The sequence below is a fragment of the Hypanus sabinus genome, chromosome 13, assembly GCF_030144855.1.
Source record: "Hypanus sabinus isolate sHypSab1 chromosome 13, sHypSab1.hap1, whole genome shotgun sequence".
Taxonomy (NCBI): domain Eukaryota; kingdom Metazoa; phylum Chordata; class Chondrichthyes; order Myliobatiformes; family Dasyatidae; genus Hypanus; species Hypanus sabinus.
The window spans coordinates 86430561-86453673 of record NC_082718.1 but is presented as its reverse complement, the minus strand read 5'-3'; the positions used below and the strand labels follow the sequence as shown (position 1 = coordinate 86453673).

Here is a 23113-nt window from a genome sequence, read left to right as displayed (position 1 = left end):
TCCAAAGACGTCCCAGTTGGCACGTTAAGTCCTGTGATTAAGCTGGGATTAAATTGGGGTATTGCTGGGTGGCACAGCTCAATGAGCCGGAAGGGCCAATTCTGCACTATATCACAATAAATAATGTGTTCTAGAGGAACACCAAGGTACAGTTTTATCATAAATGGCTCCAGCACGAAATGTTTGGTAATTAAAATACTACACAAACCAAAGTAATTTGTTCATTAATTCAATTATAGATCCTTCATGACTTCTATGATCGAATTTTGAGGTGCCTTTAATGATTCCTGAATGTACCATCCAAAGCAAGGGTAGTGTTCCTTTAATTCACTCATGGTATTCTACTGAAAAGGTGCCAGACTGAGGTTGGAGCAACTGAAGTTAAAAGAAGATCTATCCTCTCATTAAGGCTAGGAGTGGGGGCAGCAATGGTGATCTCTATCCTGCAGTATCACAGCAATTTGCTATGTCAAGCGTATGCATTCAATAATTTATTTCAACATAATTACATCGACAATGGAAAATTTCTTGTTGCACTGTTCACATTAGATCAGCAATCATGTCACAAAGAAAGAATTTGAATACCTAAATAGATTATAACTGGACTGAGATAAATGTAACTTCCCTTTGCAGATGGAACTATATTTTTTTTAATTTTAGGTATTGTTATTTTGCCTAATGTTAAGTAACCAAACACTTGGGCAAGTATTCAGATAGGAAAGTAGTAGAAATAAACAAGCCTCATGCAAGCAGACTTAGCACTAATAGACAACATTGTTGGCATTAATGAAGTGGTCCATAAGGGTCTGTTTCTGCACTGTACATTTCTCTGACTCTAAAACCAAGAGTTAAATCATTCTCGAAGCATAAGCAGATAGGTACTTTACGAGCAGGGGCAAATAAGCAAAGAAATACCAATTAAGCGTGCCTCTTTCTATTTAAAGATATGTAACAAACTTAATTTTCAAAATATTCTAGTCAACATTCTTACTCAAATTTTTAGAAATAAGTGGAAACTAAAGAAATCTGGCAGGTGCAGTTATTGAATAACGGTCAAACTTTTCCTGAGAAAAGTCAGCAGATGACATGGAAGTCTTAAAATTTGCTGATAAGCAATCACTGGAATCTTGCCAACCACACTCCAGGGCGTGAAGCCTAGCATCCAAGTGCCAAATTCCTGTAATTCGCTCAGACACTGGGGAAACTGTCCACTGACCATTCACAGGTTAGTCTTGATGAAGGAAGAGCTGTGAGCTGTGATGGACACAAGCATAAGGCAACCAATGTCTTTTTAAAATAAGCTTACTTTAATTATTTTTTAATTAAAAAGCACATTTAATTACTCAGGGTTTCTTTAAGAACTCATGTTATTTTTAGACATTTTAAGACCAAGTATTACTTGTCTGTAATTTATAGCAAAGTTGCAATCTCTGCAATCGTGCACTTTCAGCTGTTTAACCTTCCAAACATAGGAAAACAATGTATCAAACCTGTGTCGCCAAGCTTAGAACTTGCTGCACCAGCTCTTGCGTCTCAGTAGGTTTTTTTAAGAACAGTTTCACAATAGCAGTCAAAAGTTGCAGTTGAACCTGTTACAAAAGATAAAACTGCCATTAAGTAACAAAAGCTAAATTTTCCAATAAAAACAAGTATTTAAAACCACAAATTCAACTTCTTTGAAAACTTCAAATTCATAATCTACCTTCAATGTCTAAACATCATTTCTTGCACAGAAGCATTCCTAACACAGAAAATGCAAACATCAACATAGTCATCAACATTACTATTATTTCCTTGGGAACTTTAGTAATATTCTGCACATTCTAGTGGGTGTGTTCAACCTAAAAGAGATTATGCAATTAATGAAGACACCATATTAACAGAGACTCAGGTATTTCCTTGGGCAAAGAAAATAAATCATCAAGCCAGACGCTGAACCATTGGGATTCCCAAGGAAACAGAGCAGACCAACATTTTATTTTTAAAAATTATTTCTATCAACAACATTCCAAAATTCGCTAACTTAATAAATGACCTCGATGAGGAAGTGGAGGGGTGGGTTAGTAAGTTTGCTGATGGTTGGGGGTGTTGTGGATAGTGTGGAGGGCTGTCAGAGGTTACAGAGGGACAATGATAGGATGTAAAACTGGGCTGAGAAGTTGCAGATAGAGTTCAACCTAGATAAGTGTGAAGCGGTTCATTCTGGTAGGTCAAATATGATGGCAGAATATAGTATTAAAAGTAAGACTTTTGGAAGTGTGGAGGATCAGAGGGATCTTGGGGTCCGTCACTCAAAGCAGCTGCTCAGGTTGACTCTGTGGTTAAGAAGGCATATGGTGTATTGGCCTTCATCAATTGTGGAATTGAATTTTGGAGCTGAGAGGTAAGTTGCAGCTATATAGGATCCTGGTCAGACCCCACTTGGAGTACTGTGCTCAGTTCTGGTTGCCTCACTGCAGGAAGGATGTGGAAGCCTGGATTGAGGAGCATGTCTTAAAAAGAATAGGTTGAGTGAACTCGGCCTTTTCTCCTTGGAGCGATGGAGGATGAGAGGTGACCTGATAAGAGGTGTATAAGATGATGAGAGGCATTGATTGTGTGGATAGTCAGAGGCTTTTTCCCAGGGCTGAAATGGTTGCCACGAGGACACAGGTTTAAGGTGCTGGGGAGTAGGCACAGAGGAAATGTCAGATGTAAGTTTTTTACTCAGAGAGTGCTGAGTGCGTGGAATGGGCTGCGGGCAACGGCGGTAGGTGGATACGATAGTGTCTTTTAAGAGAATTTTGGATAGGTACATGGAGCTTAGAAAAATAGAGGGTTATAGGTAAGCCTAGTAATTTTTAAGGTAGGGACATGTTTGGCACAACTTGGTGGGCCGAAGGTCCTATATTGAGCAGTAGGTTTTCTATGTTTCTATAAACTTACTGGTCAGTAATTGCCAGGTTTTAGGTATGTATTTCCTTATATATAGGTTTACATAGATTGCTTTGTAATCCTCAGAGGTGCAATTCCCAGGCTTTTTCCTCCTCTATTTTCCTCAGAATCATTTAATACCAACATATAATACAATTCTATTAAATACCAAAGTCTGCATCGTCTATTGGATTTCACTAAATTATGGGAAATCATACAGCACTGTTGGAAGTGAAGGAACTTGCCAATCCACATCTGCATCAAGTGAATTATTTGATGTAGTTATAGTATAAACAACTCTGTTTCTCAAAGAGGCAGGCTGAGAATTCCTTTACACATCACTTTCTGGATAACTTTTCCTTATAATGCTTCTGAAATTGACATCAAAGAATTTGTTCAAATGAAATTCATTTTCAAAGGGTATAGCAATCAACCTGACTTTTGGCTATTGATATGGTTCTTGGAAAACTTTCTAACAATTTTCCCTCACTCTTCCCCTGCAAAATTCATAGTTTGCCAATATCTGATATGTTGCTAAGGGATGATAATGCATGGAAGAATGTAAGTGTGGTTTGTCTATCCACCTGGCAGACAGACAAATATTGGTAGAAATACCAATTCACCAAAGGACCTGGACTAATTACATATTTAAAATGTGGTCAATAATACATGCTTCCTCAGACGTAACAACAAATGTTGCAGGTTAACTGTTACTGTGTGAGAAAAGGCAGAATGTCAACGTAATGTGATTGAGTACAAGCAAGACCTGTCCACCTACAGACACAAAAAAACCGCATGAACTTTTAGGACAACCAGCAGCTTCATTTTATAGCTTAACAAAAATTTCTATCATGGAACTGAATTCAAGTTTTCAACTGACATTGTGGGATTTTAATTGCTTTCTTTGGTTAGTCTACGGTTTGGAATGCAGGTCCATTAAATTGTCATAGCACATTTTCCAAAACATTTCAGAACTGTTAGTTCACCATAACTCTGTTTTATTGTTTCTGCTCCATTTTACCAGTCAAGAAAATGAACCTCAGAGTTGTATGTGGTGACATACATGTACTTTTGATAATAAATTTATGTTCCTTGAACTTTTAATTGCCCCATACTTAAGTAGTTTTTCCAATTGTTGCATTTGCGTACATGCCATTAGGGCTAAATGACCGCATAAGAAAGGTCTCCATGAAACAATTATTTTCGAGTCTCTCTTGGAAAATTTAAGCTTTACTTCTTACCTGTGTGCTCTCATCATGGAATCCTTCCAGGAAGCTCTCTAATAGCTCATCAGCATTGTCAATTCTTTCTGCATACTCTCCAACTATCCATATCATCGCCGCTCTTGCTTCTGGTTCATCCAATGAGTCCAGATTTTCACAAAGTGTTGCAATAACACTTTCATACCTTAACAATAAGCAAGACATTAAGATGGCAACCAGGGATAAAATTTTAACATACCTAATATCCCCAAAAAATATATTAGCCAATTTTGCAGAACATTTTTAAATCAATGCATTCAACAAACTACTGTAAATGTGAAGAAAGCTAAACTTTAGAGTGAATTTGACCATAACTTCAGAAAATCATGTTTCAGTTTGTGGGTTCAAGGCTCTGAATTTATAAAGCAATTTATCATCTCCATGATGTAAATCCACTTATGCAGTCCCTCAGAGAGGACCACAACCTTGTTGCAATTTGGAGGCTTGTGTGCCTCAATGACCCAGAGAGTGATGTTGGCTGGAGTAGGGGCTTTAAACTTTGGCTCTTGGTATGGTAACCCATGTCAAACAGGTCAAAGGGTAGAGGCCAGACTAAGAGTGGTCCACCGGTCCTCCAGGCTTGGGGGTTCAGCTCAGGGCCAATGACCCTGACTGGTAAAACAAAATGGTTACAGAAATAGCAATAAAGAATCCTTTTATATCTGAGTGCAATGGCATTCCTGAGTCTCCACTTGGGACTTGCATGACTGGCAGTAGTGAAAACTGAGAGGAAGCTACTGACAAGATGAAGGGAGCACTGACCACCACCAGAGATGGAGGACCTTCATTGTTACCCTAAACGCCAGCAGCATATTAGACAGTAAGAAGCAGTAGTTGTAAGTACTTATGCAGACAAGCATTCTCAAATATACTAATGCATAGAAATGTATTCAGTGTGTGTTCATTTAATTATGCAGACTTGAGCTAATGCCATAACATTAACCAATGACAGCATCAACAGCACAGACTTAGCTTGATTGAACAAGCTACCTGACACATAAAGAGAGAAGGATTCAAAGAAATGGTACAAAAGTAGCCAAATTTGGGATTGAAATAGGGTTGAAAAAAAAGACTTAAGAAGTGAAATAAAATTGTAAAAACTACTTAATTGTAACATTTATTATTCTGTAAGCACTCAATATGAGCAACCTTTTCCTTTCATCTTTGTTTTGGTAGAGTAGCAGAATGAGGTCTCTATGATTTCACTGGTACTACAACATGGCAAAACAAAGGAGGAAATTAAGCTTTGCAAGTGGCAAAAATCTGAATAAATTTACAACAAGATTCACCTGAAATGGAAACATAACCTTTGACATTTATAACCGCAAATGATTATGGTTAAATTACAGCCATTGGTAATAAGATTGAAGCAGGCACTCAAGTTTTAGTTTATGAAGCAGCTATAATGTGTCAAACTTCAGAACTGAATATAAATGCAAAAGCTTTAAATATTTTCTTCAGAAGAGATGTTACTTTCTGAATAACTGCAAATGTCATAAAAGCTTTACAATCGTGTATAAAAAAACTGATTAGGCAGCGTCCATTATTAAGGACCTCCAGCACCCAAGACATGCCCTTTGTGCACCATTACCATCAGGTAAGAGATACAGAAGCCTGAAGGCACTCAGCGATTCAGGAACAGCTTCTTCCCCACTACCATCCGATTTCTAAATGGACATTAGAGCTTTGGATACTACCTCACATTTTATAATATACAGTATTTCTGTTTTTGCACATTTTTAAAAAATCTATTCAATATATGTAATTGATTTATGTGTTTATGATGTTTTATTTTATTTATTTATTATTCTTTTCTCTCTCTGCTAGATTATGTATTGCATTGAACTGCTGCTGCTAAGTTAACAAATTTCACGTCACATGCCAGTGGTAATAAACCTGATTCTGATTCTAACCTAAATTGAAGGACAAAGCAGATAAATCAGAACAGAAAGCAGAAGTGAACCTACTTGTTTGGGTATTTACGGAAAATGTCCTTTATTACTACAATAGCTTCTTGGACGACGTAGTTTACTTTTGTCTGAATGAGATCAAGTAGCGTACTCACGCAGCGTTCTGCTGATTGCTGCAACAAAAACCATCAAGTTTATGACAAACATTTTCACTTCAATTGCAATGATTCTTTTACTAAAGACAACTAAGAAGAATCTTGAATTCACCAAACAGGCTTAAAATGGAGTTAAACTCTAACAACCAGTTCTGGCATAGATAATATTAGCTCTGATTTATAAGGACAGTTTTTGCCAACCCACAGCATGAACAGAATTCAATTAATACTTAAAGTGTGCAGATAAATTATTTATTAACCCTGTTAACTGAACCAGTAAAAATCAATAATCTGCCATTGACTGATCAGAAACCCAACTGGATCAGCTTCAGCTTACGAACAGCCCTCAATTCATGTACTTCTCTTCAGCATACCAAGTCTAATGGAAAAAATTACTTTATTATGTAACATCGGGAAAAAAAATTCAAAGTGTATTGGGGCTTTAAAGAATTATCAGGAAAATTTGCTAGTACAAATCCTGAAAATGCTGCTTTATTGGAGTCTTACTATACATTATCATGATTTTAGTGAGCCACAGAAAATCATCCTTGGTTGTTAATGCCATAGTAAGCCAGTAACCCTGTGAAACTTACAAACTCCACTGAAAATTTCTTGTACCAGCAATAATCTAAATTTCAATTCTCACCTCAACTTTAATTGCACATCGTCCAATTGCACGCACAGCTTTTCGCACAAAGTCAACATCTACTTCAGTGGCATACTCCTTCAATTCTGCCAAAACCTTCACATCGGGATGAGGAAGCAAAATAAACAGATTAAAAATTGGACACAGTACTAATTCAGCAATATTTACAGTTTGGCAAACTTGATTATAATTGTGTTGTTTTGTGACCGAAGTCATAAATTTTATTTTGTCCATTTTGAAGAGGGATACTACCTCCAAAACTATATTTGATGAAAGACCAAATAGCTGTACTCAGCATTTCATTACACTTAATTGACAATCATATCACTCACCTGTCATCACAGCTTCCCAGTTATATTGTTTTTTTTATAAAAACATACAGGATAACTAGTTCTTAATATATATTTTTTAACCTCACCCACACACTTGCTTCCATTTCTACTGTCCATCACCTATAAGTGTTTTTTCTTAACAGATAAAAGCAACACGGCCTCACATTTTAGTTAAAATTCTTTAGAACAGACATCTTATGAAATATCAAGCTTATATTGCATTAATTTAAGAATCTGAACATTTTTGCTTTTGCTACGAAATAATTGAAACAGATCAAGCTGAGGACCAACAAGAATTCATTTGATAAAACTCAGCTGCCACAGAAAGATATATTGAAATACTATGGTTTACAACATATGGAACCTGTAGTTTTCCATTGCTTTTGTTGAAGGAATGTACTCAATAATGGTTAATTCAGGATCCAAGGAGAAGGTGTCAGATTTATGATGCATAGTTTAAAAATTAATGCCATTCTAGACATAAAGCTCCAGACATTCTCAGTTAAATACTGCACACTCTGAATAAATTTCAATACCTGCAAACTTTAGCAGGGTGGAAAAATGCTTCAAGTCAACAGTATAATGGATATGAATAGTTTCAATGAGAAAATAAAAAAGGAAGATTAGCCAGTTACATTCAAATAAACTCAGTACCCCAGGGAAATATACAATTCAATCATATAGCTTTAACTTAATCTTTCTCTGTTAGTTTCAAATATTGGGAAATGGCATTGGAGCAAATAATGTGCCTAATAAATTTATCCTGACAGACCTACCAGGCTTTAGGAAATCTACGTATATGTAATGAGTTGGCTCTAATTCTATACAGACTTCCTAGTCAAAATTACTACATATAATTAGAAAACTCTCAAAAATAACTATCTGTTGCAAGGCAATTTCACTGAGAAACCGAGACACACCTATAATCACCCCACATTGAATATTTTAGGAATGATAATCGTAGAGCCAATGAGATGAAGTAACAGTCCCCAGTAGCTTTAACGTTTATTGTTCTCCAATAACTTGATGTATCAGAATTAGGTTAATCACTGACATACACATATAGCCGTAAAATGACTATAAATAAGAGTATATTTTAAGAAGTAAATAAATAGTGCAAAAAAAGAACAAAATTGGAACGGGGTATTCATGGACCATTCAGAAATCTGATAGTGGAGAAGAAGAAGCTGTTCCTAAAACATTGAGTGATATTCAGTATTTGAAATAAACAACCTTTATAATCCAAATCAAATGAGGGTACATTAGCAAAGTTTCTAATAATTATACACCAAACATTCATGTGCCTGAAAATCATCTTTTGGTGACAAGCATTTAAACGTAAGTAATTACTTCATAATTTGAAAACTTTGTATTCCATTTACAGGCCGATTACAACCGAGTTACTCAAGGTGTACCAAAAAGGTACAAACCTGAGCTGAGTGCCATTTAGTCACTAACCTGTGCAATGTTGGCTTGAGAAGCCAATCGAATCATAATATCCAGTTTTTCCAGTTTCACATATATTGGATCATTGTATTTTACAAAGAAAACCTTCATTTCATGCTTAAGAATCTCAGACCTAAAAAGTAAAGAGAAATCCGTAATATAGGAGTAAAAGTAAAATTGTAAATTTACTTTTAAACTAATACTTCTGAAAATCACTACCAAATATTCACTTTAGTATGCTTTACTTGTATTGTCTGTATCTCTAACTGCTCTACTTCATAGCCTTCATTTTCCTTTATGCATGGTCCCTATAACTTCCCTCATTAACTGATCAATATGATGATTTTATCCATGGCTCATCTCCCCAGCAACCCTGGTTTCACCCCATCAAATATTCCCTTTGTCCCATCCAAACTTTCCCTAACTCTTTTTACAACTTAAAATTAGCTCACTTTCTCTTTCCCACTTTTAAAAGTCCTCCACATGAACTCTTTCTAATTCCACAGGTGCTGTCTGAACTGCTAGGTGTTTCCAGTATGTATGATAAACCTCCAGATAGATTTACCAAGCTTGTGCCTGGCATGTAAATTCTTATCAGAGATTGAGGGAGGAAGGGAGATGTTCATGAAATTTATAGATTAACCTATACAAGTGCAGGTCAGATTTTTTAGTGAGTTAAATGTGGAACTGGTATAAAGATGGCAAGCCACAATGTAATCTAGAGAGGCACCTCAGAATTTTGAAAAGACAAAAGGAAAAATAAAACTGAAGGAACATTAAAATGGGTAGGGTGATGGCAAGGTAAGCACGTAAAGCAGGTAAAAGAGTCAGCTCAGAAGCAGAGTCAGCTGATTGAAAAGTCTCTAATCAACATTAGGTGTGACAAATTAATTCCTTGGAGCTAATGTTGAAGATGAAGGAACTAGGAAAGGATTTAGTTAAACAAATACAATATCTCTGTTTTGCAACATACTGGGATGGTAGGCAGATTATCATGTGGCTCCATACCATGAGGAATGCTTTTGCCATAAGCCCTAATATCAAGAATTCAGGATGCTAACACAAGACACAAAGTGCACAAAATGTTGGTGAGGCTGCACTTGGTTGAAAAGGCTGTGTCAGTTACGGTCAACCTGCTATAAGAAAGACGCCAGATACTGCAAAGAATGTAGAAAGGGTTTATGAGGATCTTGCCAGAACTTGAGTGACTTTGCCACATAGAGAAAATGAGCAGGTTAGGACTTTGTTTCCAGAAGTGTAGAAGACTAAACATTGATCTTATAAAAATTATGAAGGAAAAAGATAGGTTGGATACACAGTCATTTTCCTGGGATTAGGGAATAAGAACTAGAGTCCTGGTTTAAGGTAGTTTGGGCACCCCTGGTCAAAATTTCTGTTACTGTGAATAGTTAAGTGAGTAGAAAGTGAACTGATCTCCAAAAGTCATAAAGTTAAAGATAAGACATTCTTTTCAACATTTTAAGCAAGATTAGTGTATTGTTTTTGTTTTGTACAATTTTAGAGTGGAAAAAAAGGGAAGGAGCTCCATGCAAAAGTTTGGGCACCGCAAGAGATTTGAGCTTTCAGATAACTTTTACCAAGGTCTCAGACCTTAATTAGCTTGTTAGGGCAATGGCTTTTTTACAGTCATCGTTAGGAAAGGCCAGGTGATGCAAATTTCAAAGCTTTATAAATACACTGACTCCTCAAACCTTGTCCCAACAATCAGCAGCCATGGGCTCTTTGAAGCAGCTGCCTGGTACAGAAAATTAAAATAAATGATGCCTACAAAGCAGGAGAAGGCTATAAGAAGATAGCAAAGCACTTTCAGGTAGCCATTTCCTCAGTTCATAATGTGATTAAGAAATGGCAGTTAACAGGAATGGCGGAGGTCAAGTTGAAGACTGGAAGACGAAGAAAACTTTCTGAGAAAACTGCTCGTAGGATTGCTAGAAAGGCAAATCAAAACCCCCGTTTGACTGCAAAAGACCTTCAGGAAGATTTAGCTGACTCTGGAGTGGTGGTGTACTGTTCTACCGTACAGTGACATCTGCACAAATATGACCTTCATGGAAGAATCATCAGAAGAAAACCTTTCCTACGTCCTTACCACAAAATTCAGCCTCAGAAATTTGCAAAGGAACATCTAAACAAGCCTGATGCATTTTGGACAAGTCCTGTGAACTGATGAAGTTAAAATAGAACTTTTTGGCCGCAATGAGCAAAGGTATGTTTGGAGAAAAAAGGGTGCAGAATTTCAATGAAAAGAACACCTCTCCAACTGTTAAGCACGGGGGTGGATCGATCATGGCTTGTGTTGCGGCCAGTGGCATAGGGACCATTTTACTGATAGAGGAAAGAATGAATTCAATTAAATACCAGCAAATTCTGGAAGCAAACATCACACCATCTGTAAAAAAGCTGAAGATGAAAAGAGGATTGCTTCTACAACAGGATAATGATCCTAAACACACCTCAAAATCCGCAATGGACTACCTTATGCCATGGCCCTCGCAGTCCCCTGACCTAAACATCATCGAAAATCTGTGGATAGACCTAAAAAGAGCAGTGCATGCAAGACGGCCCAAGAATCTCACAGAACTAGAAGCTTTTTACAAGGAAGAATGGGCGAAAATCCTCCAAACATGAACTGAAAGACTCTTAGCTGGCTACAGAAAGCATTTACAAGCTGTTATACTTGTCAAAGGGGGTGTTACTAAGTACTGACCAACTTTTGCTTTAGTCCCTTTTCCTTTTTTGTTATTTTGAAAGTGTAAAAGATGGAAATAAAAAAGTAATCTTGCTTAAAATATTAAAGAAATGTGTCATCTTTAACTTTATATGCCTTTTGGAAATCAGGTCATCTTTTACTCATTTAGCTACTCACAGTAAAAGAAATTTTGACCAAGGGTGCCCAAACTTTTGCATGTCACTTTATACAGTTGAGGTGGGTACAATAACAAAGGATTATTAGACAGGTAATTGGAAAGGTTTAAAGCAGGAGTTTCCAAACTGGGGTCCACGGATCCCTTGCTTAATGGCATTGATCCAAGGCATAAAAAAGTTTGGGACCCCCTGTTTTAGTGGGATAGGGGTCAAATGCGACAAGATTAAATTGGGATCATTGTCAGCCTGTATCAGATGGGCCTGCTTCTGTGCTATATTATTCCATAAAGAATTATTACAGGCAATACAAGAAATATTTCGTGAGACAAGGACATTTTATAGAAAATAAATGTTCCTTGCTGCTTATTAACATTACTGTAGAAATGATACTTTTTCTACCAGACCTACAATAACAAACAAGAGAAAATCTGCCGATGCTGGAAATCCAAGCAACACACACAAAATGCTGGAAGAACTCAGCAGGTCAGGCAGCATTGATGGAAAAGAGTAACAGTCGATGTTTCAGGCCAAGACCCTTCATCAGGATTATACAATCATGTAGTTTAATATACCTTTTCTGTACAATGAGGTTGATATTCCGGAGGGCAACATATTGGAGCTCTGGTTCTGCAGACAACAGCGTTACCAGCGGGGGAGCCAGTTTCTTCAACAAAGTGCCATAGTAATCCAAGTCCTTTGAAAGCATTTCCATGAATTTCATCAGAACCTTAACAGCCGACAGGACAACAGCTGAGTTGGCGTGAGATAAACGTGGTGTCACACGCTCACAGATGCTATTGGGCAAAACATTTTAATTAAATTACATTTAATATACTTCGTACCTCAGAATGTACACCTGGCATATACTGCATCACCTTGATATATAGGAATAAAAACTTTCAACATTGCTACAAAATTAAAAATAAAATTATTAGGTACAATATTAACACGACTGTTACAGACTCAATAAATTCAAAATTAAATACATCTTTAAACTAACTCAAGTACATTACAGAAAAATAAAATCACTTATACCAATCTTAAAAATAAATTAACATTTGTAGTCAGGAATGTTTTCCTAGCTAAATAAATATTTCATATTATCGATTCTGACAATATTACCTTTGAGCTTCACGGTCATCCTTTGGGCTGTAATTGGCTAAGCAATCAAGGATAAATATCTGGCCCCATTCAGTACATTCATTTAAGGCTGTTAAAAGCTTGTTGATTGTCTGAAAATTGAGATCTAACAAGTTGCTGTTTGGATGAGATTCTGCAATCTCCGACAGAGCAGCCACAGCATTTGCAACGACCTGCAGATTAAAGATTTAGGGTAAGGGTAGTTGACAGAGCAGTGGAGATTCACCATAATGTTGTCTGAATTAGAGGGCAACTGGCTAGTTTTCCCTCAAGCAAAGCAGGCTGGGTTGATATGATACAGTTTTCAAAATAGGGCAGAAAGGGTAGACAGTCACAATCTTTCACATTGTAGGGGCATAAAAATGTTAACGGTTCAAGTTCAGTTTACCGTCATTCAACTGTACACATGTATATCGCCAAAAGAAACAGCATTCCCCTGGACTAAGGTGCACAGCACACACATAAAGTAATATTACCATAAATAAGCAAATAATAAGCAGCATATGCAAGTTAAAAAGTATAATGCTACTGGTACTTCAGACCATATGATGAGATTTTTACATGGTGGCAGGAAGTTTAGCAGTGTTACTGCCTGGGGTCAGAAGCTGTTTCCCAACCTAGTGCTATGGTATCTTCTGCCTGATGGTAGGAGGGCAAAGACATTGTTAGTTGGATGGGAGGGATAAATGAAAATGCTAAGGGCCCTGTGTACAAAGTGCTCCAGATAAATATCTCGAAAGCGTGGAAGAAAGTCGCAGTTTCTCTCAGTAAGCCTTGTAATGCTCTGTAGGGACTTGCAGTCAAGATGCCTTGCAGTTCCTGAATCTGACGGTGATGCAGCTGGTCAGGGCACTCGATAGTGCTGTGTGTTTGGTTCACACGAGAGGAGGAAGTTCTAAAGGGAATTTGAGAAGTAAGTTCTTCTTTACAGTGTGAAGAGAGTTGACATTAGTAAGACATAAACATTAAATTTAAAGGGATATTCAGATAGGCACTTTAATAAGTACCTGGCATTGGAAAATGAAATTCATGTAGATGGACAAAAAAGTGAACATGGTGACTGAAGAGCCCGTTTCTGTGCTATAACTCTGAGTCTATACCATACCCAAATGATACCTCTTTATAAAACCACTCCAGACACACTTTGGGTTCAGCATTCACTTAAATGAAGCATAACATTTGTAGACATCAGCACAAAGGCTTAGCGTAATGAACAAAACAGAAAACCGAAACAAAACCAAAAACAAAAATGGTGGAAAAATTTAGGCGTTCGGTACATCTGTGGAATAAATACCTTGTCAGAATTAGAAAAAAAGCAACCACTTTTGAAGTTTTGAGACAAGGATTGGTGAATAAATATCCATTATAGAGTGCAAGATAGATTAACTGACAAAAGTGATAATGGGGGAGAGGCAAAAAGGAATAGAAGCAGCCCTGATGAAGGGTCTCAGCCCGAAATATTGGCTGTTCCCCTCCATAAATGCTGCCAGACTTGCTGACCAGTATTTTGTGTGTTTTGCACAGGAATAGAAACAGTATGGGCCTAGTGGATGTGTAAATGTGAATACCAAAGTCATTCTGACATGAAGGAAGAAAACATTAGTTATGATCTTAAAATATTGGCATCAATGGTTCAGATCATGCTCCTCTTCAGCTGGCAGATCCAGAGAAAACCCACACAGTACCAACGTTGCACAGATCAACTCCTATGCAGAAGCATGGACAAAGAAAGTTACAAACTCAGATTTGCAGATTTGACCTGTTCTGCTGCTGTATTCTGCATTGAATCCAGAGGCAAAGTTTAGTTGTGCTGACCTGAGGGGATGTGTTCACTCTTAAACTAGGTACTTAGCCTTTAATGCTGCATAATCTAGTGCAACTCCAAGTCACTGATCTGAGTTGAACACAAGTGATTCATTTTGGTTTTTTTTTAAGCTTAATTGCTTTTAATCGACTGACAGCAGTTAAATTTGCTCTTAAATAAACATTTAAATTGAAATACATTTTACATCTTTCTAAATCTACTTCTGGACATTTAGAAACAGATGAAAGTGCAGTTGACAGTATAAACTGTTAAAAAGTCATTGGAAGGTACAGAGCTGGATCTCAGTATCCACTGACTGAGGCATGGTTGCAAATGGCAGACCACTGTCTCATCACCAGCTGCTAGCTTTGTTGTACTCTTGGAGTTGTTAAAGTATAGAAGAGATTTGGGTTCCAAGCAAGAGGCATAAGCCCATCCAATGCTAACTACACTGGGAGTATTATGAACAATTTTGGGCCCCTTATCTAAGAAAGGAAGAGCTGGCATTGGAGAGGGTCCAGTGGAAGCTTACGAGAATAATCCCAGGAATGAAAAGGTTAATATATGAGGAGTGCGTGATGGCTCTGGGCCTGTACTCACTGGAATTTAGAAGAATAAGGGGACATCTCACTGAAACCTATTGAACACTGAAAGGCCTAGATAAAGTGGGCGAGGTAAGAATGTTCCCTTCAGTGGACTAATCTAGGCCCAGAGGGAACATCCTCAGAATTGAAGGGCGTCTCCTTAGAATGGAGATGAAGAGGAATTTGTTTATTTAGAAGGTGGTGAATCTTTAGAATTCATTGCCACAGACAGCTATGGAAGCAGGTCATTGGATAGGTTCTTGTTTAGCAAGAACGTCAAAGGAGAAGGCAGGAGAATGGAGTTGAGAGGGATAATAAATCAGCCGTGATGGAATGGCACAGCAGACTTGAAGGTCCAAGTAGCTTAATTCTGCTCCTATGTCTTCTAGTCTAGCCTTGGAAATCAAACATAGCATCCAGTGTATATAAAACACTTAATTAAAATGCATGATGTTTCTTGATATTTGTAGGGAAAAGATTAAAAATTGAACTTATGCTGTTTCTTTTTGATTTACGTGAAGGTAGGTCACTTCCAAAAGTATTGCTGTTTGAACCTAGAAAGCTATAAAATGCCTAATTAAAGACATATTTTAGTGGTTTCTTACTTTAAACATTTAAGGACATACTTCCATATGGGTCAAATATAAAGAAAGAACAACTAAAGCATTCTAAAACAAGAACCACCAAAACTCCGTAGATTGGATTCTGTTACAAAGCTTACTGTGTTGCATTATCTATCGCTTGTACATTTTGAAATTGTCAATTTCACTTTATTTATGCAATAACTTAAGTAATCAAACAATTTATATATCCTGGAAGTGGTTGAGGTGAAGGAATTGCACATTTAAGAAATATTTGGATAGGTCAATGGAGGGGAAGGGCTTGGAGGGTTACGGGCCAAATGGGGGCAACGCTGGTTATCAGGGAAGATGTTGTGGTAAGTATAGACCAGTTGGGCTGAAGGACCTGAATCTAAGCTGAACTACTCTATGACTATATGTGTAAAACAATTACATCAAACTGGAATTGAACTGCTTATTATTACCTAAAATATCATTATGTCATTCAATGTAGCCACATATACTAAGAATTACCTTTCAACACTCAAATCTGCAAAGACAATTTTGAAAAGGTGAGTGATTTAGTTAGTATAATTTATCTGACATGATAACTGCCTCAAGAATTAAAATACCAACTATCCAACCAGTTTCTATTCCAATCTGAATATCAGAAATATCACCCATTTGTCATCCATGCAAAATGAACAGCCTCATTAGTATAAAGCCTTGGCACTGTTTTGAAGCCAATAAATTTTTTCCAAACTCCAGGTAAGTTAGGAAAACATTCCAAAAAGAAAATATTAATGAAATGTCATCAGCCTGCAGGAAATATTTTCAATTGTTTCATTCTTCACAAGTAATGCTTTATAATGATTGCTGAATATTCCCAGTCTTTGCTGATTACGCAGGTAACATTTTTAAAAACTTTTTTTCCATGACTCTGTAACATTGAAGAGAAGTTTGGATAGATAAATGGATGACAGGGGTAAGGAGGGATATGGTCCCAGTGCAGGTCAATGGATTAGGCATCTCAAATAGTTTGGCACGGGTGAGATGGGCTGAAAGGCCTGTTTTTGTGCTGTACTTTCTATGACTCTTCACATGTAACCCATTGTATGAGAAACAGAACTGAACAAGTAATACAACTATACTCATGGCAGAGTCTACCCTTTGAATAATGCAAAGGATGTTCTTACATACCCCTAAAGGCCTGTCAGGCCACAATTCATCTTCCACAGGAATCTATTTCTGATAATGCAGCATTTCCTCAATATAACACCATTACTGTCAGACCAAATTTTGTCAAGTTCCAGGTCAATAAGTGTGATTCCTGATATTTTCAACTGCACCACAAGGAATATAGAACTATGCAAGATCTTCTCAGTGCCTAATTTTAAATCAGTTTACAAATACATATACTAGATTTGTGATACACCATATCTTCCTCTTAATGCCATCAACTAACAAACCTTATAAAATGAGCAATGAATTTTCATATACTGCAATGGCAAATAACTTAACATCGATTGACATCTGGTCAAGAAGATTCAGTTACTCAGCATTCAAGATGAGGTAGTAAATTGGATTGAATTGGAGTGGAATCAAATTACTAGTCCACCAACTGAAGGGGTGATATAAAAGAAAACTTGCCAAGCTGGATGGTCAATTGAACAGAATAGACCCAAATCAAGCACAACACAAAAAAAACCCCAAAAAGCCCCAGTGCTAAAAGTCTGGGGAATAAAAACAAAATGTTGCAAACAGACATTCTTGCATTTGTAAAGACAGGAATAACAGCTTAACATTTTTGGCTGAACCCTCATCAGAGAACATGAACTAAATCATAAACTGTTTTCTTCTCTACAAATATGTCTTCCAAATTAATATTCTCCATTCCAATGGAGAGCAAATAGTTTCTTTCGCAAAATATTGACGTTTATAAGTTGAAAGTTCTAACTCGTTCAACTACTGGCCACATTGTTCTGCAATGTTTTTCCAACTTTACCAGTTATAATCATATCCGCGACAACAAATGTCAGGAGTAATATTAATACTTTATTTACCATTGGATTGGAGTCAGATATCAGATCCTTCAAAGTGTCCAGAAATCCCTGATCTTCTACCAGCTGTGCATTGATGTCATGTAGTTTGGCTACACAGACAGCAGCAGTTTTTCGTACATAAGGGTCTTCATCCTTCAGACATTTTCGCAGGGGCTCACACAAATACTCAGTAATTTTATCCACACGGATGCAGCCCATTGTTCTTACGGCCAGCGCTCTGATAAGTGGATTGGGATCTTCACAGTCCTAAAGTTAAACAAACACCACTAACACTTTTTTAATAAAGGAAAGAGTTCAACACAAAATGACTGGGAGGAGAATTGAACATTTTCAAATGCGCCTTTGAAAATGCATACATTTATTGAAATGCCTTGACCCCTAACATCCCAGAAATCCTGGCTGCGTTAAGTGTTGTTTCAATTGAGAGTAGATGATAAATTTGACAAAGTCTCCACTACTAGCTGTGATTTGACAAATCTTTTTGAAATTAGTTGAAATTAGCATATTTGGGTGAGGAGAACATTTGGATCATATGCAAGTAGAGGGGAACAGTACAAAATCAACATCCACTGCTTTCAGAAGGACAGGGACAAGAGAAGGAAACAACTAAACATACACACAAAATGCTGCAGGAACTCAACAGGTCAGGCAGCATCTATATGGAATTAAATAAACAGTCGATATTTCAGGTCGAGACCTTTCTTCAGGATTGTTCAACGGTTATTCAGTTCCATGGATACTGCCTGGCTTGCTGAGTTCTTACAGCATTTGTGTGTGTTGCTTCGTATTTCCATCATCTACAAACTTTTGCCATTGAAAGGACTATTTTTGCAAAGCCATTAAGGTGTGAAATGAAAGAATAACCAAGTATTCATTTGACTTCTTACACGCTAAATTCACAATGACTCTGTAAAAGCAACATAACTGGGTGAAGAGAGTTGATGGGTACCAGTTTAAAAAGAAATTAGGTCTCTTCTAAGAGTTATTATTAAATGCCACAGGCAGCAAGAAAAATGAACCCAAATAGCTAATTCAGTGAAAAGCCCATGGAACACAATGTATGAAGGCCATGATTATGCATAATCACGATGTCCACATATAGTTATTTTCTAAAAGCACCTAGTAAATGCAGAACATGAAGAAAAATAAATTCAGGGAATCATTGGTATAGAAAATTAATGCACAGTCATGTAAAAACACTAACATATTTGAACTAATTGACATCTACTTTCATCTAATATTTAACTTGACATTTGCTTCAGGAAGATTTTTTCCTAGTAAAGCAGCATTTTTGGATTTCTGCAATCCAAATAACCTTACAGGACTGCACAATGCTGTGCCATAGCATAATGACACTAGAGAAAGAGTCTTTTCAGTATTCACATGAATGTCTGTTCACATTGACAGAGCACACATGTTACACAGATTACTGGATTGTTTTCTCCTCATTACAAGTTAGGACAAATTATTTTATTTACCATAACCCACACCCTCCCACATCACTGCCTCGTGGAGCTGGACTAACAAGTATCATAGCTGTGCCTTCTGGAAGCCGCTCCTTTCTAGCTCTTTTCCTGACAGCCCAGTCAACTTGACTCCACTCCCATCGACTTATTCATCACAGTCCCAATTCTCTGCAAATCCCCAGGAGCTTGTTAGTCACTTGCACATAGCTGGAAAAGTGTTGTGTACCAACTCCAACCAGAAGAATTACTTGGCAAAAGCAGCTAGCTGAGAGACTTCCATTACTGTGCAGGACCTTGTGGAGAATCCAATCAATAACACATGAACAGTTGGTTGCAAAGATACTGGTACAATCACCACACTCCACGACATCTAATGGATACCCGGGTAAATGTCATAAGATTCAGCAGCATTGTAATGGTGCTTTGTCCCTATCAAGCTCCCCCCAATCTTTAGAAGCAATGCATTTTCACTTTCATACAAGCAAGCAGGGGTAGAATTTGATTCAACTTCTGCTGCAAAATGCATGATACTTGGGGGGGGGGGGGGGGACCTTGAATAACTGCACATTTTTCAATTACCCAAATAAATTTTACACAAGGCAATTTCATTCTTGAAGTACACCACAGTGTGGGACATGTTGCTGTCAATTCTGTGTTGCAAATAGTTCGGTGAGGGAGAAAGAGGAGACTTTTCAGCCAGGTTAAGCGAACAGGCAGACATGATAGATGGAAGATGGAATCTAGAAAAATAATTGACTGCCTTTTTACTTTTGAGATCTCTTTTCAAACAGTAGCAAGATTGTTTACAAACAAAAGAAAATCTGTAGATGCTGGAAATCTAAAGTAATGCATGCAGGTTAGGCATTATTTATGGAATAGAGTAAACACTTGATATTTCGGGCTGAGACCCTTCTTCAACACTCAATCCACCAGACTGTTTACCTTTCGGGCCCAAAAAGAATTTTGTCAAATTATCTAACACTTTATCAAAGTGCATACCTTAACAAAAGTGTTGACAGCCATAATCGCCATATCTGGTTGGCTCTTTGCATAGTTCATTAGATAGAGATACACCAGCTTCTTCAACTCCAAATTGTCTGTCTGCATACAGTTTACAACATCAGGAAAGAGGGCACTACAATGAACAAAATAAAAGACAAAGTTAAAAAAAAGTGTACTTTATAATAATTTATAAAAAATCTATTCAATGAACAATCTACATATTCTTGCAATGTATGTACATTCATATGACTACACTTCAAGAATGTTCCTCATGCAATCATCTGAAAAATGTCTATACATCAGAAATCTAAATGTACTTAATGGCTTAAGCAATAGTAAATAAGGTTATTGACCTAAATGGTCAACCTGTTACCAGAAATCACCCTGACCCTAAATATGAAGGTGCAATGCAATGGGTGCTCAATACAGTGACATGATTAGACAAGAATCCGTCCTACCCACAATTCTCTGTAGGTTAAAGCAAGGTTCACTCCTGTGAACAGTTCATAACCTTGGCAGTTCACAAGTTGGAAAAGCAGCTGCAAGCCAATATTCTGGGCTACAGAAGATGCCCGCAACTCGAAGCAGCTGGCAAATCCATCCAGGCAGTCTCCAAAGTGCAGGTATGAGCTGTTCATTCACTCTGTGTCTGACCCCAGGAGTGTGTGATGGGATGGTGTGGAGGGAGATTCACTGTGTCTGACCCTGGGAGTGTGTGATGGGACGGTACGGAGGGAGATTCACTCTGTGTCTGACCCCGGGAGTGTTCATAAGTCTGGCCTTTGTATCACAGACTGATAGCTGACTAAACCATAGCCCCCGGGTTAGGCAACTTACTAAAACTAATGTTTCTGGAAGTGTATTAAAAAAAAACAATATCACAAAACAAATAAAACTAAGATCACTGCAAATTTAAAAACGAGGAAAGTAAAACAAATTAAGAACATTTAAAAACATTGTATTAATTCAAAATGCTTAATTCATCTAATGCTTATCTGGATCCACTGCAATTATTTCCCAGCATTCTACATAAGTAAACACACTCCTCCCTTGTGTCAGCTCTCACAGGGCCTGGCTTCCAGGGCAGAGTTCCCAGCATAACTCCTAGTGAACAGTAGCTAATTTGCACTTTGCAAACAGACTCAATGAAGACTCTAATGACAGTCGGTCAAGAATCAGCAAAGAGTGGCCAACAGGTTTAGATATTTTTTTATCCTGCATGATCTCCAAATTTTGTGGCACTTATACTGAGAAGTAATTCAGTGCAGAACTGAAACATGTTCCAATAAATTTCAGTCCAAAGTTCAAGGTGCATATTTAAATTACTTCATTTTCTCCCCCTGAATTCAGATCCATCAAATGACAACAAATTTCCTGTCAGTTGTTAGTATGGAAAGGGTATCTAATTCTTGCTCAATGAAAGGTTATATCATATGAAATATGATAACGTAAACATATTTGATCATTTTTGAAAAATGTCTAAGATTAAGTTAGATTGCATTGAATGCATTACAGTCATGGATGTTAATGAGTAAAGAATAACAGAGAACAGGGCTTTCAAAATATGAATGCAAATTACTTTAGCATGCTTACTTATCTAATTTGAGACTGCAATCTTTTTCTTTGATTGGCAAAAGTTATTCACTTTGTTTATTGGATTTAAAGCATTTTGTCACAATGCAGAGTGAAGCGACATACACAAAACTCTTCCATATTTTCCAGAGCTGAACATACTTTTAGTATCAAAAATAATCAGTACCATATTTTTGATGTCTACACAAAATATCACAAAAACTGCTTTTTCAGTATTTGTGAAATTACGGTTGGGATGCACTCTGTAAAATTCATTAGACCAAGGGATGATATAGTACACGTGCAGGTTCGAAGAGGGTCTGATAGATAGATAGTGGAGGGCCATTTTAATCAGACATACAGCCAGTCCCCAGGTTACTTACGAGTTCCATTCCTGAGCCCGTCTTTAAGTCGGATTTGTAAGTAAGTCGGAACAAGTACATCCGGTATTATTTAGCGTCAGTTAGTCAAACGTTTGTCTCAGTATATATTTTACCTTTCTATGCATATAAAACACTTAAGAAACATATGTATTCCAATAATTAAACCACTGTGTTACTTAGTAATAACTGTAGCTTTCATCGGGGCAGGGCCTTTCACATGCTCCATTATTCTCACTTTATCCTTTAAAATTGTTTTGATCGTTGACAGACTGTAGCCTAACACTTTTCCAATGACTGATGACGTTTCACCTCTTTCCAAACGCTTTATTATTTCCACTTTATTTTCAATCACGATCGCTTCCCGTCAGTGGAACAGAAACATTGTGGGTGGTGGGTCCCAAGGTCTGCTGGGTCCTAAGGACCACCGCACTGAGACAGGCTAAATGGGACCAGTGGGGGCTGTGCTGGGTTTGGGTATTTGATCCTCCACCATATTCCTGGATCGAACTTGGGAACTCAGGACAGGGTCAGGGTGAATCTTACTAAGAAAAATTTAAGCCAAATACAAAGTCAAACACTCAACACAGTGTCAACAGCAACGACTTTAAATGGCGGACAGCATCGCGATCTGACTTAAAATGGCAGACGGCTTCATGATCTGACTTAAAATGGCGGACAGTGTTCTCCTTCCTCGGTTTGTAAATACAAGTTGTCCGTAAGTTGGATGTTCGTAACTTGGGGACTACCTGTAGTTCTATAGAATGTTGCCATTTTCTTCAGAATATCTGGCAATTTGAAAAGAAACCTAAAAATCTTAGACATATAATAAAAGTATATTCAGTAGAGGATGAGGCCTATTACAAAGGGGTACTGTACAATGAGTAAAGGATTTTTCTGTATTATTAAATGCTTACTGTCCATGTCAAGAATATGCTGCTAACATCACAATAAAAGATTAGAAAAATTGGATTTGATAAAAATAAAAAGTA

General features: G+C 37.3%; 1 protein-coding gene across 2 annotated transcripts in view; it reads right to left on the bottom strand.

Annotated features, from left to right (window-relative positions):
- The window catches only part of ap1b1 (adaptor related protein complex 1 subunit beta 1), a 68043-nt gene that overhangs the window by 31901 nt on the left and 13029 nt on the right, over positions 1-23113 (bottom strand). For both annotated transcript variants that reach the window (XM_059988067.1, XM_059988068.1), the window contains exons 4-12: positions 20167-20302; positions 17702-17947; positions 12673-12863; positions 12123-12344; positions 8677-8797; positions 6887-6982; positions 6143-6258; positions 4155-4320; positions 1491-1589 (exon numbers count right to left, since the gene is read on the bottom strand). In XM_059988067.1, coding sequence (XP_059844050.1) covers positions 1491-1589; positions 4155-4320; positions 6143-6258; positions 6887-6982; positions 8677-8797; positions 12123-12344; positions 12673-12863; positions 17702-17947; positions 20167-20302 — 1393 coding nt within the window. The remainder of the gene's footprint in view (positions 1-1490; positions 1590-4154; positions 4321-6142; positions 6259-6886; positions 6983-8676; positions 8798-12122; positions 12345-12672; positions 12864-17701; positions 17948-20166; positions 20303-23113) is intronic.